Source organism: Ceratotherium simum, chromosome 1, assembly GCF_057802395.1.
Source record: "Ceratotherium simum simum isolate JZ-2026a chromosome 1, ASM5780239v1, whole genome shotgun sequence".
NCBI classification, from domain to species: domain Eukaryota; kingdom Metazoa; phylum Chordata; class Mammalia; order Perissodactyla; family Rhinocerotidae; genus Ceratotherium; species Ceratotherium simum.
The window spans coordinates 72,010,768-72,029,737 of NC_141900.1; the positions used below are offsets into that span (position 1 = coordinate 72,010,768).

Consider the following 18,970-nt stretch of genomic DNA (forward strand, 5'->3'; position numbering starts at 1 on the left):
AAAATCTTATTATTTTTTTGAAGGAAATCTTACGTAGAATTCTTCACGCTAAACAGTCAACAAAATCTTAGCAGGGTAATGTCAGTGGCTTATCTCACATACCAAACTCCTACAAAGTTTTTAAGCATAACTAACTGGAAACAAACTTTTATCAAACCCTTTTAAAGCCCCACTTTAGCTTTCAAAGTGACACTGCTTTCTTAGAATTGTCAACAGAGAAAGGAATTACATATAACCCAAGCTGGAATTACAAATAACTCAAGTTTCAAAATTCAATATTGTTTTGAAGCCTTTTTCCTCAATCTAGTTTTAAGTTTAAAGTAAAGACATTATAAAACTCCTTTTGGGATTACTTCCCCTAGTAAAAACTTTTTATCACATTTTGCCACTGTTCTTTTTCAGCAGTTTGACCTAAATTGTTATTAATGTTCTTTTTCAGCAGTTTGACCTAAAAATGACCTCTTTCAGAACACATGTAGATAGAATAACTATTGATAAAAACACAAATCTAAGGAAAAAGAAAAGAGAGTGAAGTGTGAGGCAGATGCATTATTCAAGTGGAAGGTACAAGCAAATGCTCCTATGAGAATACCACATATCAAAGTCCATTTAAGAAACAGTCTGAGAGCTTGCCTGATGTACTAGAATACTAATTTAAAAGCAGTGCTGCTAAAAGCCAAGAACGATGGTCTTAAACAGTGATGGTGCTGATTTCCTGATTGGATTACATTATCACTTTGTGTTGCAAGGGAAATATTTGGTTCATAGTATACCTCATTTTGTGTTTCTTAGCTTGAGGGAGAATATGTATATTCTGTAGAACAGTCAAATTTATAACCATTTTCTCTCTTGAACCAAGCAAAAATACCCCCAACATTTTAATTCCAAGTATCCTATTTCCTATTATTCTTGCTCCTTCCTTTAGTTTTCCAACTCCACAATTCTTTGACTCCAAAATCCACTGATGATACCACCTTTTCACTGTTCCTCACCCATATTTTCAACTCCCTTCTTACATATCATCATAATCACCACAATGTATACACCATCATCTCCCTTGCCCCTCTCGTGAGTCATTCTACTCATTTGAGCATTAATCCTACTACACTGTCCTATCCACTCACTTGCTCGCTCTCCAAGAAAACTGTTTCACTCTAACTTTGTGCCTTGATTAATTATTGCAGTAGCCTCCTAACTAGTTTCCTTCCTTACACCCTTGACCTTCCTATAGTCTCTTTTTTTTTTTTTTTAAAGATTTTTTTTTATTTATTTATTTTTCCCCCAAAGCCCCAGTAGATAGTTGCCTGTCATAGCTGCACATCCTTCCAGCCGCTGCATGCGGGACGCGGCCTCAGCATGGCCGGAGGAGCAGTGCGTCGGTGCGTACCCGGGATCCGAACCCAGGCCGCCGGCAGCGGAGCACACACACTTAACCACTAAGCCACGGGGCCGGCCCCCTATAGTCTCTTAACACAGCAATTAATCCTTAAAAATTCTTGACACATTTTAAAACGTTAATAAAATCCTGTTACTCCTCTTCTTAAAACATCCAATGACTTCCCATCTCACGCAGAATAAAAGCCAATGTCTTTACAATGGCCCACAAGACCGTACAAAATCTAGCTGTTCATTATCTTATTTTCTACCACTTTCCCCACTCTCATTCTGTTCTATCCATACTGGTCTCCTTGCTGTTTCTGAAACATGCCAGCACACTCCTGCCTCGAGGCCTTTGGACTTGTTAGGGCTTGCTCTCTCACTTCCTTCGCATCTTCTACACCTCATCACTTCAGTGAGGCCTTCTCTGCCTACCCCACTTAAAATTGTTGTACTTTTCCTTGCTTTATTTTTCTCATGGCACTTACCATTATCTGACCAAGTAAATATCTAGTTTATATACTGTTTGTTGCCTTTAACCTCCACTAGCATGTAAGCTCCAGGAGAGCAAGGATTTTGTCTATTTGGTTGATTGTTGTACTCCCAGTGCCTATGATGTGACTGGCACACAGTAGACAATCATTAAAAATTATTTATTAAATGAATAAATAAAAGAACTAAGTTAAATACATATTTTTCTCTGGATTATTTTTGAATGAATGAAATGTGCATTATTACATAATTTTTAAATGAGATAAAAACAGAAATTTTGAATAAAAAGTAATTGAAATGAAACATAACCTGAAGTTATAAGTTTATTGTCCGTGCAGAAAGATAATACTTTGTTTTCTGGGAATTCACTTTTAAATTCAGTCAATATACATATCTGTTCTTATAATTTTACCACTTTGAGAGAAGTGATTAGCAGTATTTCATTTTCTGATTTTTTTTTTTTTAAGATTTTATTTATTTATTTTTTTCCCCCCAAAGCCCCAGTAGACAGTTGTATGTCATAGCTGCAAATCCTTCTAGTTGATGTATGTGGGACGCGGCCTCAGCATGGCCGGAGAAGCGGTGCATCGGTGCGCACCCAGGATCCGAACCCGGGCCGCCAGCAGCGGAGTGTGTGCACTTAACTGCTAAGCCACGGGGCCGGCCCAATTTTCTGATGTTTTTAACATTAGAATCTATACTATGAGCAAATAAATATTATCCAAATTCAACATAAAAGACATCAAAAATTCAGGATTTTAAAACTTTCATGATGTTTTCAAATTTTACATTATAGAAAAGTACTCACTTTTACTTTAGTCCAAATATGGATAATTACCTAAAGAAATTTCTATACTATAACTTATTAATGACGAGTCAAGTGTTAAATCTCATATTTTTTTTTTTGAGGAAGATGGGCCCTGAGCTAACATCTGTTGCAATCTTCCTCCTTTTTTTCCTTTTTTCTCCCCAAAGCCCCAGTAGACAGTTGTATGTCATAGCTGTACATCCTTCTAGTTGCCCTATGTGGGACACTGCCTCAGCATGGCTTGATGAGTGGTGCGTAGGTCCTCACCCAGGATCCGAACCATAGGCTGCTGAAGCAGAGCGCGCGAACTTAACCGCTATGCCACTGGGCCAGCCCCTCATACTTTAATTAATTTATTTATTTATTTTTCCCCCAAAGCCCCAGTAGATAGTTGTATGTCACAGCTGCACATCCTTCTAGCTGCTGTATGTGGGATGCGGCCTCAGCATGGCCGGAGAATCAGCGCGTCGGTGCGCGCCCGGGATCCGAACCCGGGCTGCCAGTAGCGGAGCGTGCGCACTTAACCGCTAAGCCACGGGGCCGGCCCCAGCCCCTCATATTTTAAATGTATTGATGTTTAAATATATTAAATGTATTTAAAGCTATACTTTTAAAAAGCTGAAACAGAAAATTTCAAGTTATATCAAAGAAAAACATTTTGATTAAAAAAAGATGAATGAAATAAAGCTAGGGAAAGTGAGGTAAGAGGAAAAAGTTGTTTAAAAGACATCATCTGTTTTAAAACATTTCTATTTTGGTACAATGAATTATACACAGCATTACTTAGATTTAAGAGTTTAAACAATACATTAGAGGCCAAAAATGTTATTTCATAAAAACACTCACCTACAACACCATTCAATACGACCTTCGCCCTCACAAGTTTTTGCCCAATGATTATCTGCCAAATTTTTCATTGCAACAGCATATTCACAAAGTGTTTCCTCATCCTCACAATGTTCTCGCCAGATCTTATCAAAATCTCCCACTAAAAACAAGGAAAAAAACGAATTAAGTTTACTTAAAAAAGTCAGGCTTTTAAAAGTTTCAGCATAATCTAAAATAAAGTAGAAGCAAAATCATGAAGTAAAATTTCATGAAGTTGAAACTTCATAATCTTAAAAGCTCCTTTACGCAAATGGATGCATCATTTTAACTATGATGACTTGATCATCAAATAAATTTTACCATTTTAAACAGATGGATTTGTGAAGCTGAACAAAACCAATAAATGCAAGTAGACATATATGAGTTACCAGTTTATAAACCAAAAACACGCTAGTAGGGGACAAGTATAGCAGGGCATTCAAGCATTAATGCTTGAATTAATGCTTAATGCCTGCTACCCTTAGGCAACATCACCTTGTAGCAACAGAGTAAAACCACTTAAGCCTGTTTCTTGCCTGTTATTTTCTTTGATCTCTACATACTTATTAGTTCTCTACATTAAAAAGGGGTCGATAGGTGAGACAGTGAAATAAATTAGTATGCAAGTTAAATATTTTTATTTACACACTTGGACTTGCTCTAGGCATATGATACTTTGAAAATTATAATGCTAGGGCAAAAATGTTGCTAGAGATATTACCTTGGAAGCCTCTCAAAAGTTCTGAGTCTTTATAAAATGTTTTGAATAAAAATAAGCTGACTACATTATCTGGCCACAGTATTACTTCTAACCACTACCTCTTTTTTTTTAAAATTAAATCAGTAATCCCATTTAATATAAAATCTGAAACACCAATGTGAGTTCTGATAAAGAAAGGTATGAGAATGCTACGGCCAAATAAATGACATTAACATCACTGTAAGGGTAAAAGAGTAAACAAAAATTATCAAGGCGGCTTCATTCAATGTCCTTAGACGTAAGATTTAGGTTCTCTTGCCTCATGTTCAAATATGAGCAATTGTTCGGTGACAGAATAAACTCCAAAACATAAAAAGAAGAGCCAAATTTGGGAATGATAATTATACTCAAGTTCTTTCCCCAGGTGAGACTATTTGATTCTAGTATTTAAGAGTTGTTTTTTAAAAAAAAAAAAACAACAGAAAAGGAATTATAATAGTTAAATATAATGACACATCTATTCAAAATTTGAAAAATTTTATTGGTTATTTTAAGCACACAGTCCAGTAAGTACTGAGTTGAAAACCAAACTATTAGCCTTCTAGTTTGACCAAATCAAGAAAACAATAAGCATACAAACACACCCTTACAGACATATTGCTTAGCTAAGATGAGCACGTATCAGTCTTAGCCTTGGCCTGAATACTGATTTTAAACCTAAAAGGGACGAAAAGTTTTCTCTTTTTGAGGGGTTATGTTCTTATACAACAATATTTTCATTAATCACTAACGTGTGTAGTGATAAGGCTCTCAATTTGTTATATAATAGCAAATTGGCAATAACTGTCCACTAAAAATAAACAAGCAAACAAAAGTGTTCTAAATTCTCAAAGAAAAACTCCTCAGTTTTAGCAACATCTTTCAGATGTAGTTATTTACCAAGGCTGTAAACAGAACTACAGGAAGTAAAGTATTTGAAACAAATATTTTGATTAATGTTACTTTAATAAACCTATGATGGTTCATAACACAATTCCTGACTTCACCCATCAGACTTGATACTAAATGGTTCATTAAGGTATAAATTTTAAAGGTCCTATATCTTTTGTTGAGATGAATATCTTCAATTCTAAAAGTCCCTTTGTTTGAACTCGTAAGTTTCACTGTCCTATAAAATGTACACATTGGGCCGGCCCCGTGGCTTAGCGGTTAAGTGCGTGCGCTCCGCTGCCGGCGGCCCGGGTTCGGATCCCGGGTGCGCACCGAGGCACCGCTCCTCCGGCCATGCTGAGGCTGCGTCCCACATACAGCAACTGGAGGGATGTGCAGCTATGACAGACAACTATGTACTGGGGCTTTGGGGGAAAAATAAATAAATAAAATCTTTAAAAAATAAAAAAATAAAAAAAAATAAAATGTACACATAAGTAAATACATAAATTTACTAAATTTGCTGGTAATAGGAGTCATCCAAAAAAAAGTTCTATGATCAAATATGTTTGGGAAAAGCTATTTTTAACATATTCAAATTTGCTTTATATGAGACTTCTTAGTTTAGATTCTACAGAAGGTACAACTTAAGATAAGGACCTGGGTCCAAGTAGTTTATCTGGGAGAGAATCCTAGAAAACAGGAGGAAGTGGGGAGAAAGAAAGGAAGGAGAAAACACTAATAAAAGGGTGCATTATTGAGGTTGTTGCTGTGGGCAACAGAGAAGCATACAGAATGACCCTGGAATTGTGCACCTCAAAGATGGGACGCAGGAGCATTTACCTATCAGTTACTATCCCCCATTAACTGAGGGTTGTTAACAACCTGTACTTTTAGTCTGCACTTAGGAACTGAATAAGGGGACATCCTCAGTGGGCTCTAGCAGTGTTGGATAAAGGTAGAAAGCAGCACACATTTAAAGTGGGACTCTATCACAGCTGAGTACCTCTGAACTCACCGTGTCTGTCCACCATAGCTGAGGACCAAGGGTATGTAATGTTGTTATATGTGGCCCCAAAGGCATGCATTACAAATTCTCCGAGTCCTTACTATGTCATTGTATACTGTGAAACTCAACTGACTCTAGAATTATTCTACTAGGTGTGAGATGTAAAGACAACTGTATATAAATATATATAGAAACCTACTGCTTTTTAGAAGACCTCTAGTTTTTCACACTCAACAAACTTCTCTTTAAATACTGTCAACTTCTTATGGAGTTTTAAGGCTTACTATCTGCTCCACTGAAGTTCTAAGGAAGGATATAAATTTTGTCTGTAAGCCTATTCAACTTAAACTGATCGCAGACAACTTCAATTTAATGTTTTCACTAACACTTACGAGTCTCCAGACTCTCTCCAAGTATGCTGATACTAAAATTCATGTGTGATTAGTATAGTACACTTAAGATATAATTGAGACTAAACAATGCAATTGTATATACTTTTCATTCTTTCAACAGATTTGCTGAAAAAATACTCTATGTCAAACACTACAGAGAATAATAGAGTTAATGACCAAGCACTGGCATCAAAAGAAGGGGAGAAGACATTTAATAAAATGTGATAGATGCTATAATAGAGATATTAACCTGATATGTTCCCTACATCCCATGTAAGGCATCCAAGACACAGAACTTTTAAATCATTTATTTGTTCGAGAAAAATGTATCAAACCCCGACTACTAGGTATACACTACATATGTTAAATGTCTGGTGGTTACAAAGGTGAATAAAAAACACAGCCTTCAGTTATGAGAAAATTCCACTTTCCAGAATACCTTTATTAAAGCTTATTAAAGTATTTTTAAAATAAAGTTATTAAACAAAAACAGAATGGGAAAATTCAGTTTTTTTCATAAGAGCCCAGCGATTTGTTTTTACAGTATTCAAAATAGTGGTATTTACCCTCTAAGCAAAGTATTTTCAAAATAATTTAGGACTTGGGTTCCAAAAGTCAAAAAAAGTCAAGGTTGACCAGTGCCCAGTATATATATTCAAAACCCCTCTGCTCACTTGGTCAAACTGCATACACACAAAAAATGTTAAAACTCAATTCTAAGAATTTTTTGTTATTTAGTTAAGTTAACCAATATTTAAAAGACTGTCTTATTTGAAAGCACATCAATATACAGAAAACTCTAAAAAATGAAGACAAATCCACAGTGACAAGAGATTGGTGGGACCAAGGGTAGAGAGAGAGAGATTGACTGCAAAGGAGCACAAGGAAATTTTGGGGGCAATAGAAATGTTCTGTATCTTGATTGTGGTAATATTTTCAGAGGTGTATACATCTTGCAAAACCCATTAAATTATACACTTTAAATGGGTCTGGTTTATTGTACATAAATTGCACCTCAATAAATTCCATTTTAAAAAATATGTCATCAGCATAGTAAAAGTTACAAAATAAAAACTGTATTTCATTAAATTTGAGGGTCACCAAATTCTCTTAAAAAAAAAGATTTACTTTGAGTATCACAAACAAGTCTTACACTTTTACAAATTCAGAACTAACAATTTATTTGATTTTTACTTAGGTATATAACCAAATATGGGCTGTAAGATGCATTATCTATACATGACCAGATTACCAAACTCAAGTTCAAAGAACCTTTAAAGGTTGTTTCCTCTAGTATGAGGTAATAAGCAGAGAAACTCATGACCCAGTAGAAACAAGTTCAGCAGCAGCCATTCCAAGATATTAAAACAAAGTGTTCAGAACCAGATTGTCTCACGAACATAGTTAAACCACACACAGACCTGCCTTCTCAGCATTCTTGAGCTCCTGACATAGGGACACACCTAAAGGTGGGACAAAACATCCAAGGTGTTTGGTGTTGAAGCAGCTCCTGAGACTCAAACAAAGGAACCACCTGAAAACCTGCATCTTATACCCAACAGGCTGTGACTAGTCATTTCTCTAATGAGGGAAAAAAAACCCAATATTGTAATGTGCTAAAAAGGTCAGACCTTTCATATAAAAACTGAGAAATATAAGAAGGGGGCAAAAAAAAAAAAGTTACAGCCATTCTAATACTGGAAAAGAAAGAGACTTACAGAACAGTCTGGGTAGAAATTCTGTCAATGTTATACCTTAAATTCATCCAGGCAGTACAGCTACAGATACACCTCTATTATTTTTTAAATTATGTATTTAACAAACTTAATGCTTCCTCTGTGCCAGATACTGTTTTAAGTACTTTACAAATATTAACTTATTTAATTCTAATGCCAACCATTGAGGCAGATATTTTATTTTACAGATAAGGAAACTGAAGCACAGAGATTAAGTCACCTTCTCAAGGGTACACATCAAACCTGACAGTCAAGTGCCAAAGTCCATGCTCCTAACCACTATACCACCTTGCCTCTCTTTATGAGTTTTTAATTTACGAACTTTCATGAACACGAACAAAGCTTTGCACTAGAGCAAAGTACACTGACTTTACTAGTCACAAACAAGTGATCTTTTGTCCGTCAAATGCAGTTATTTAGTCTCTGCAACTGAATTATTTGTTAGATTTCTGGCAGTGGTTTCAATTCTGGCTGCACACTGGAATCACCCAGAAGTTTCATTTAATTGGTCTGGAGTGGGAACTGGTCATTTATTTTAATGCTCCTCAAATGAATCCACTGTGCAGCCATGGCTCAAAACCATGGGTTTATGGCAAGGTTGTAAACTCAAATGCTTGGTGAAATAATATACAGAGCAATGAAGCTTGGGGCAACCTGAAGAATCAAATTTAATTAAAAACAAAACACTGCATGGATAAAACTTAGTATCTACAAACACAATTTAGCCCATGGTGTATCTTCCATGTTTGAAGCACTCTTTTATTACAAACATATTTATGATAAAAATAGCTAACCCAAAATGTAAAGCTCTCTGAAACAATCAAGAAAAGTCAGAATCAGTGGCATCGAAATCTGTTATTCCCCTGTGAAACAATTTTACCAATATGTGTATGACCACATAGATCACTTATTTAGTGTAAACAAAGGACTTATAAACAACCTTCTGCGACTTAAATCATGTATAAATGGGAATAGGAGTTTCTAGGTAAGTAGAGGAATTTCTGTATAAATGAGAATAGGGGATAGATGCCTCTCTAAAGGCACGGGGACTAGTCATCTATTCTAAAATAACCCTTGCAATGGGCATCAGTATATCTACACTTTAAGCACAATAAATTAGTACAGTTTAGATCAGTGGTTCTCAGATGTCTGGATTTTGCAACTGGTACAAATTTCACCTCCAAAATTTAGGAGACTGATACTGGGGTTGCAAAATTTTTATCTGTCAAGTTACAGTATATAAGTAAATATACACATATACACGAAACTATTACCATCTTCTAATACCAACACACACAGAAACACACATATCACTATTACAATATCCTTATTAGTTCTCATTTTTCTCTGGACAAAACTTTTTTTTTTTTTAAACTCTGGCTGACACTGGTATGTGGGAACCAATGTTCAGGGAAGGGGGAGTAGCAGATAAGAAGAGGAGAAATAGAATTCACAGTATACAGTAAGATAAGGCAAGTTGATTCAACAAACATTTATAGAATGTTAAGGACAAGGCACTTTACAATATCTATATTCTCTACTATTTTATTTATAGAAAAACAGAATGATGTTCATAATGATAATTTGGGCCACTTTTAAAAGGATAAAATTAATCTAACATACTCAATTTAAGAAGATATGACCACCTGTCAGAATGGCTACAATTAACAAGAAAAGAAATAACAAGTGTTGGAGAGGATGTGGAGAAAAGGGAACTCTCATACACCGCTGGTGGGAGTGCAAACTGGTGCAGCCACTATGGAAAACAGTACGGAGATTCCTCGAAAAATTAAGAACATAACTATCATACGATCCAGTTATTCCACTGCTGGGTATTTATCCAAAGAATATGAAAACACGAATGCGTGAAGATATATGCACTCCTATGTTCACTGTGGCATTATTCACAATAGCCACGATTTGGAAACAACCTAAGCACCCATCAAAGGACAAATGGATAAAGAAGATGTGTTATACATACACAGTGGAATACCACTCAGCCATTAAAAAAAGATAAAATCCAGCCATTTGCAACAACATGGATGGACCTTGAGGGTATTACGCTAAGTGAAATAAGTCAGAGGGAGAACATCAAATACCATATGATATCACTCATAAATAGAAGATAAAAACAACAACAAACACATAGAGACAGAGATTGCATTGGTGGTTACTAGAGGGGAAGGGAGGAGAGAGAAGGGCAAAAGGGGTGATTTGCACATGTGTATGGTGATGGACGGTAATTAGTCTTTGGGTGGTGAACATGATGCAATCTACACAGAAATTGAAATATAATGATACACACCTGAAATTTATATGTTATAAACCAATGTTACCTCAATAAAAAAATAATAAATATATATATATATACATAAAATGGTACAATCATCACCACACACAAAAAAGATATGACCATAAACTAATTACAAAAGATTTGTATCCAAAAGTTAAAATTTAAAAGTTATTAACATAAAAAGATTAGACTCAACTATCTGGAAATATCTGTATTAGCTTCTTTTTGTGTGTGTGTTTCCCTTAAATCTACAAGGCACAGTGCTAGGTATGAGGGATACAAAGATAGAAGGCAGAGTTCTACTCAAGGAACTAAGTTTAGTGGGAAAGACAGACAAGTGAACTGGTAAGTGATAAATACAATAAAGGCAAGCAAAATTCTGCTACGGGAGCATAAGGTAGAAAGAGGAGCACTTACATAAAATTGTGGACACAAGTGGTGTCTTCCAAGGATCTATCCTTAGTTACACGGATCTATCCTTAGTTACACATTCTTATCACACCAATGGTCAGTTCATCTGCCCTCAAAGCTTCAACTTCCACAGGGAGGGCTTCCAATCCTACACTTCCAAGGGATACATTCCAAACTAAATCATTACCACCATCCTATGACAAGCCAACCTGCCTGTCTACTCTGTTCTCCCTACCCCCATCCCAACAAACTGGATGGAAATGGCTACTTATATTTTCCTAGGCAAGAAATCTTGGCATCATCCTTGACTCTTCCTCTTTACTTTCACTAAAACTGCTCACTCTGACCTTCAAATCGTCTTTGATTTATCTTTCTCTAATTTCGTGATCACTGTTATTTAAGCTATTAACTCTAAACCAGATTAGTGTAAGAGTCTCCTACCTGATCTCCTTTCTTCTAGATTCCTTCCTTCTCAAATCTATAGTACTTTAGCTCAGTGTTCCTCAACCCCTTTGTCCACTGTATAATCCATGGAGCTTTTAAATAATACAGATGCCTGTGTTCCAAAAAGTTCCACAGATGATACAAATGTGGAACCAAGGATAAGATCCATTTGTTATATATTTTTTTCCCACAAAAATATCAAAGGATCTACACCAATACTTTTGAATTTTACTGTATCTTTTGAAACATAAAAAAACCCCTAAAAAGATACCTTACTACAAAGATGACTAAAAATAACAAAATCAAGTAGCTAACATACTATGTGTCCCTCACTGTTTATCAGCCAATGTTACCTTTATCTTTTAGTGTTACTGATTATTAAACTCTCTTCATTTGTTTCCCCACTAGAATAGCAGTTCAAACTCTTCTAGGGCAAAGTTAACAAGCCTTTCTGTGGACAGTCTTCACCTTACTTATTTTGCTGATTGAACAAAGATTCTATCACAAAAAGCAGCACTTTCTGATTCTATATCAGAATGGGTGTGACTGGGAAGAACAAGTAAAGAAAACAGAGTAAAACCTCACTTGAAATAAAGGGAAAACAAAGAGAACCTGTTCAAAGTTTCCTGGGGTCCTCGAGTTGGGTGTGTGTGTGTGTGTGTGCGTGTGTGTGCATGTGTGTGTGTGTGTGTGTGTGTGTGTGTGTGTGTGTGTGTGTGTGTGTGTGTGTGTGTGTGTGTGTGTGTGTGTGTGTGTAAGATTGGTCCTGAGCTAAAAGCCCATCTTGCTCTATTTTATATGTGGGACGCCTGCCACAGCAGGCTTGATAAGTGGTGCACAGGTCCGCGCCCAGGATCCAAACCCGCAAACCTCAGGCCACCGAAGCTGGAGCATATGAACTTAACCACCACGCCACCGGGTCAGTATTTTAAAGTAGTGCTGAAGGCCATGGAAGGAAAAAAAAAAATCTAGGAAATTTCAATTAAAAACAGAGTCTATTATCCTAACTTTAAAAACAATTTCAAAACTTTGTTTCAGGAAAAACACTAACATTACACTCATTCTTTCATTTTTAGACCTTTTGGTTTTAGTTTAAAATTATTTCTAATTTAGATTCTTCCCATCCCCCTACAATTTTCTTGTTTTAGGTGTTTGCTAAAGAATAATCAACCACAAATGTATTTTTCAGCTTATCCTAAACTCCTATTCTGGCTCACCCTTTGTCTCAAACTATGAAGAAGAATTTGAATAATCAATACTAATTAAACATCTAAACTTTTAGGCTATTTAGTTGTCGACTTATAAAATGCGGCTCACAATTGTTAATCTTCGTAACAATTTTTTTCTGGATTTATTCTACAGAACCAACCTATCCTGTGTTTTCCTTTTCTACTTCAGTATCAGTAATCTGTCTTGTTTATTTTAACTACTTTTATAATATTATCATTGCGACTAACATTATTTTTAATGTAGAAAAGTATAATAAGGATCACCTATAATCTCATGACCTTGAGAATACCACTGTTAACAGGTTAATATGTATGTTTATTTTTCTCTGATTGCTTTGTAAGCTGCATGGGTTTATGTGAACTGTTTTAATCTGTTTCGGCATATAGAACAAGTAAATTCAGCAACTGAATAAACTGATGAAATCTGCTAAAGTAAAAACATTCACAAAATAGGTTAAAAAATCAAAACTAAATGGAATGGAGATCATACTTTTATTTCTAACAGCTGCAGTCTTTACATATTCTTGGAATTTTTACATGAATTAAATTTGGAAAAAGAGATGCCAAGCATAACAACAATCATTATAGGAATGGGATTATGCGACTATGGTTATGGGAAAAAATCAAACAAAGACAACTAAAAATAAACATGGTTCTACTTCAATCCTCAATTAGATATGTACTTATCAGGTAGATCTGATTAAACAATGAAGTTCATGTTTGGAAAGCAAAACTAGTTGTTTCTTACTAAAAAACTGTCTACAACTCTTATGATATATTTAAAATATTTTTGGTTTACATGGAGGTCATATTTTAAAAATTCTGTATAGCAAAGACAGAAAACACCTATATCTACAAGCATATTTCCATTCATATAAGCTCAGTCCAAAAGGCTGTCCCTTACCTATACATGGATGATACCAGAAACACACCTTCTCATCACCACTGCTAGACATTTCCCTACCATTTCCTCTTGATAACTACTTCAGATATCAGAACTGCCCGGAACAGACTTTTATCTCCAATTCTCACTTTACTCTTATACAAATCAGCAAAGGCTCTCCAAGTAGTGACATAAGGACAGGCAGTAAAATGAAGTAGAGAAGGGAAAAGCAGTAAAAGAAAAGACCATATTAAACCTACCTGCTAGTCTTGACATCCTATTCACTACCCTCTACCCCACGCCTGCTCATCACCATCAACAAGCATCAGTTGAACAAATTGATTGGGAAGGGTCAAGAGAAATTTTTTTCTACTACATAAAATTTTTTTCTACTGCAGAAAAATCGTATTTTCCTTCTTATTCCTGCTTCATTTTCAATTCCACTACCAGAGATAAGGGAAGGGAAAATGATATTATTCAACTCTATACTCATTATCCAGTTCTCACTACTGTCTTTACTAACCAGTGAATGTTGTGCCTCCTTCTTCATTCTACTCCAACTTATTTCTTCCCTGCCATCTCTCCCCAAAAACCCATACCTCACATAGCCCCAACTCAGCTAATCATATCTATCCCATGGATTACCCATTCCCACCAATTTATATCCTTTCACCTAACACAAATTCTAGAGCTACTTCCTGCTTCCCATTTCCTCTCCCATTCTACGAACATATGCAGTCACGCTTAGGCTTGGAAGTGGGAAGAAAAAAACTATTATTCCCCTAAAACATGTACAATGCTAATGATGAACTAGCCAAACTTCAAGCAGGTTATTTTAATATTTTTGGGAAAAAACTACTCATTTTATTGAATATTTTTGGGATTTAATATTTTGGCTCACCTGTGCGTAAAAGGTAGCAACTAGTTTAGTTACCACTCCAAAATCTGGCTGACAAATTTCCAGGCTCCAATGATAGGGATTCTGAAACTGTACATCTGAGGTGTAATTAAGGAGGTATTTTCTAAAAGGCATCCAGATGAGTGTACTGATCAGTACGTTTGGGAATCACTGATAAATGCTAAGGCTTCTTCTAGTTTAACACTCCAAGATTCTAAGCTGGAACTTTCACTGTATTTTCTGATAGGAATATTGTTATAACAGGAGGGTAGTAGTTTCCATAGTTATTGGTATTACCGTTCAGGTATGTTACTGATTAAATAGGCCTTTGTAACCTGACCTAGCACCTAAGCACCATTTATATTATTTTATGACCAAAGCTGACTTGCAAATGAACTTGTAAATGTTCACAGACTGGGGACCATCAGTATCACAATACTAAGACCTCAAAGGAAAACACTAAAAAATATTTCTTTGTGATTATTATGTGCATAATCAGAATTTTTTTTAGATTTTGTCAAATCACAACTAAGATTTGACCTACACGTCAGAAATAACGGTAGAAAGGGCATGCTCGTTAGGATCTTTTACTTTGCTAGTTCACTGATGAGGCTTTGTTCATCATTGGAATAAAGCCTAGAGAAGTCTAGATCACTGGTGGAATTCAGAGCATTAAAATGCCTCAAGAACAGTCTCATTCAAATGTTTACAGACTGCCAGGACTTTACCTGCCCAGAAGCACAGTAGATCATTCACTTATGAACTACATGTTATCTATTCTAGCTCTGGTAACTTCCAACTACCAATTCTCATTATACACAAGTGTTCCCTTGGTTAACATTCAGGCTTAAAGACATGTTTCAACATGTGAGAACTAAGCGTGTGTAAACAGCACTTGAAGACATGATGACACATTAGTAGTGTGTTAATTTAAGTGGAACCTATTCATTTATGAATAAATGAACACTGAATTATTATAAAAAGATAAAAATGACAACTGAATTATATGCTAGTCATTTTTTTCTTTAAAAGGGTACTTGCTTAAATTTGTACAAAATAGCATGATAAATTAAAGGAAAGTGTGTTCATTTATTTCCTCATTTCTCCAAACAACATGAAAATCTACAGTGAATGCCATTACATGAGTGCATTCTCTGAAAATCAAGAATGATGCAATGGTTGCTACGGTAACTACTCATTTTATTGAATAAATTGCCGGCTGGGGTTTAAAGCATTCTTCTAAAAAACGAATTTCAACATCTTTATACCCGATAAGTCTCTTTCTATTGCTACCTATTAATAACTACAGGCCATCTTTGAGGATGACTATTTAAGCAGCTACTTAAAAAGCAAGGCCTGAGTTGCCAAGGGAGGAAAACTTTGGATTTAAAGTTTGAAAAATGAAACACATCCACTACATTCAAAGGAACAAAAGGTAGTTTTAATCTTCTAGAGTAACAGAAAAGTATTTGTAAATCAAAAGTAACATGATCTTACATGTCTGTTCCCCGTCATAATTTTGCTTCTAATCCTAAATTAACTAAGCATAAGACTAACACTAGAACACTGCTGACTTTTCAGTTTGCAATTAAACTAAAGCAAGAGCAAGTTGAAAGCTATCCCTCATTTTGATACTTAGAGGAAATTTCTTCTGAGCATATAAAAAAACTGGGACTTTTCACCATCAGTGTCTCATAAAATAGCTCTGTAAATAAGCCTGTAATTAAAAATACCAAGGATAACTGTAGACCCCAACCATAAACACTCCTCAGGCACAAGCAAAAGCTTGTAAGGCTTCTTCCTTTGCTTAAGATCTTGCATAGGAGGAGTCCCCAGCGATGGCCGGCTTCACTGGCAACTGGGTGCTTAGGAGGCTTGGTAGTTACACAGACTCTGCAAAGCTAAACAGTACTTTAAGAACCTGCCCCAGATCTCTTCCTCCCCCGCTTACATTGCCACTCAGACCCAGCTTTTGAAGAATGGGGGGGGTGAGGTGGGGGCATGGATGGAGCCCTCCCCCTCTTAACAAGGTGAAGTCCAGTCAGCTAAAAGGCCTGCTGACTTCGTAGCCCTGGGAGACAAGCGAGGACGCCCCGGGACGGCCAGGCTCAACCCGCAGGAACGAGGTCCGAGGAAAGGGGTCCGACCGGGCAGCACATCAAACAGGCCGGTCAAACGCGAGGCGGCGAGGGGCAGCGCGGGCTGCCCTCAGGCCGTCTTTCTCAAACGCATTTTACCTGCCTCCGTGTTTTACCTCCACGTCTCTCCACCTCCTCGGCGGGGGTGTGTTTGTGAGTGTGGTGACAACAATCTCAGCACCCCGACTGGGGACAGGGGAGGGGCGGGGGTGGGGACTCAGCTCCTCCATAGGCCTGCAACTCTGCTGAACGGCCCTCGAAGAAAAGGGGGCGGAGGAGCGCGCCTGACGCCGACGGAAGACTCGACCAAGAAGGGGGCGTCCGGGCCTGGGAGAGCGGCAGCGGCTGACGTGCAGCTCCTTCAGGTTGTAATGGTTGCCCCTGCGGGGGGGGGGGGGGAGCGGTGACAAGGGGCTGGGGGCGACGAGGCCTCCCCTCCCCCCCGGCTCCGCTCGCTGTTTACCTTCCCGGTACTTCTTGCGGAGCCGCCGGTGGACGCTCTTCACTACCCCGGAGAGCTTCTCCTGCTCCAGCTTCCGCTCCTGCTCCCGGGGCGGCGGAGTGCTCGGGGGCCCGGCCCCCTGCCCGCGAGCAGCGCTTCTGCCGCCGGCGCCTGGCTCCATGTCGCTGCTGCTGCTGCCGCCGCCGCCGCCGCCGCCACCGCCGCCGCCCCTCGGGCCCCCGCAGACGCCCGCCTGACGGAGGAGGTGGGGAAGGAGGAGGCAGCAGCGGAGGCAGCAGCCGGAGGAGGCAAAAGAGCCGAAGCGACGGCCTCGGAGGAGGCCTCTTACCCAAACGCACAAGCTGATTGGTGGACTGTGGAGGGCTGGGCGGAAACGGAAAAGGCCAAGGGCCAATGGACGGAGAGCGCTGGCGGCGCACCCGGTTTGGGAAGGCGAGCAGCTGGAGGAGGCGGGGCTCGCAGGCTGAGGGGAGCTGAGGCGGTGGGAGCGCTAGGCCCCGGGGCTCCTCCGCTCCTCTCCCCTCCTCGGATTCTGTGCGCAGGCGCTGTGATGCGGCCACGGGAGACGCACTGCGAGCCAAGCGCTTGCGCGTCTGTTTGCTTGGCTTGGGCATCGTTCAACCACCCTTCTCTCTCACCATCTCCAGCGGTTCCACCCCCTGAGAGTTACATTCTGGTGCGATGCGGTCAGGGTCCTCTACCTGAGCTCCCGCTGCACCTTGTCACTTGAAGGTTCTCTTTATTTGCATAGCTCTGAGAAGGCTTTTTGAGATGACTTGTCAGCACAGGAATATTACCCTTCAAGGGACCCAAGCATAGATGCTTTCCTTGGCGCGAGGAGAGGTCCAGCTAACAAGTACAGATTTAGTTCACGGGCTGGCAATGGTTAATGCCTCTAGTGTCAGTGCTGGGCGAAAAACATAGAAAATGGGGAAAGGAGAGGGCCAAGAAAAGGAATAGAAGTTGATGGGGGAGAGGGAAGGAAAGATGGCGAACCCAAAACAGACGCCTTCAAGACCTTTTGTCGTGGCCCCGGTGTCACAGGAAGCCTGCCCTTGTGTAATTCGCATCAGAATTCTGAGCGCTTGTAAAGTTGGTTTGGGTGACCTCCTGCCCTTTAATTTCATGGGTTAGTCTATGCGGATTGTGCCTAAGTGAGTTTGGCAACCTGTTCTACCTCCCCCACTCCTCCACTCCCTTCTCTTGGGAAGCTCATGGGGAATGTGGCTGCTGACTGCTGTCCCAGAAAGGTGGAACACTACTCTCCAGAGAGAGGTAGCCTCTGCATTAGCTCCTGAAGTGGTACTGAGGCTGCTGGAACATCAGAGATTCAACCGACTGAGAGCCTTTAATGAATTGTGTTGGGTTGTAGCGTACCCGGCACTGCAGTTGCTGGTTACGCACGTTGTTTGGAAATTGTTGCAATGAGAACTTTCTGATTAATGATTTTATGAATATAAATATAGCTTGCATTATGTAACTATTTTATATGCCACCTTCTGAATAATGAAAACTGTGAAGAACAGAGCATTTATACACACTCTCCAGAACATAGGAGGAGCGGGAGGGGGGAAGAGAAGGGGGAAGATCGGTGGAATTTAAAGATGGAAGGTGTGTCCCTACTGGCACCGTGAAGAGGGAGATCAAACACAGATAAACTTCAAAAGAACTAATTATAATTATGAAGAGAAATTACACAAAAGTGTCTAATAAATTGAGGATATGTGGTCTTATTTGGGGAAATTTCTTTTGGGAAGAAAGGGGAACTTGAAGGACATGCCTCTTTTGGCTCTTTCCATGTTTTAATATATATGGGAGACAAAAAGAGGTGCAAATGTTTGGAACTTACAACCATAGTAAAGAGATTAAATTTCATTTGTACTGAACTGTAGTTTAAAAA

General features: G+C 38.5%; 1 protein-coding gene across 1 annotated transcript in view; it reads right to left on the reverse strand.

Annotated features, from left to right (window-relative positions):
* Nucleotides 1-17,295, reverse strand: part of SAMTOR (S-adenosylmethionine sensor upstream of mTORC1) — an 85,419-nt gene extending 68,124 nt beyond the window's left edge. The window contains exons 1-2 of the mRNA XM_004418804.3: nt 17,071-17,295; nt 3,524-3,665 (exon numbers count right to left, since the gene is read on the reverse strand). Coding sequence (XP_004418861.1) covers nt 3,524-3,665; nt 17,071-17,230 — 302 coding nt within the window. The 5' untranslated portion in view covers nt 17,231-17,295. The remainder of the gene's footprint in view (nt 1-3,523; nt 3,666-17,070) is intronic.
* Between the last annotated feature and the right edge of the window lie 1,675 nt (nt 17,296-18,970).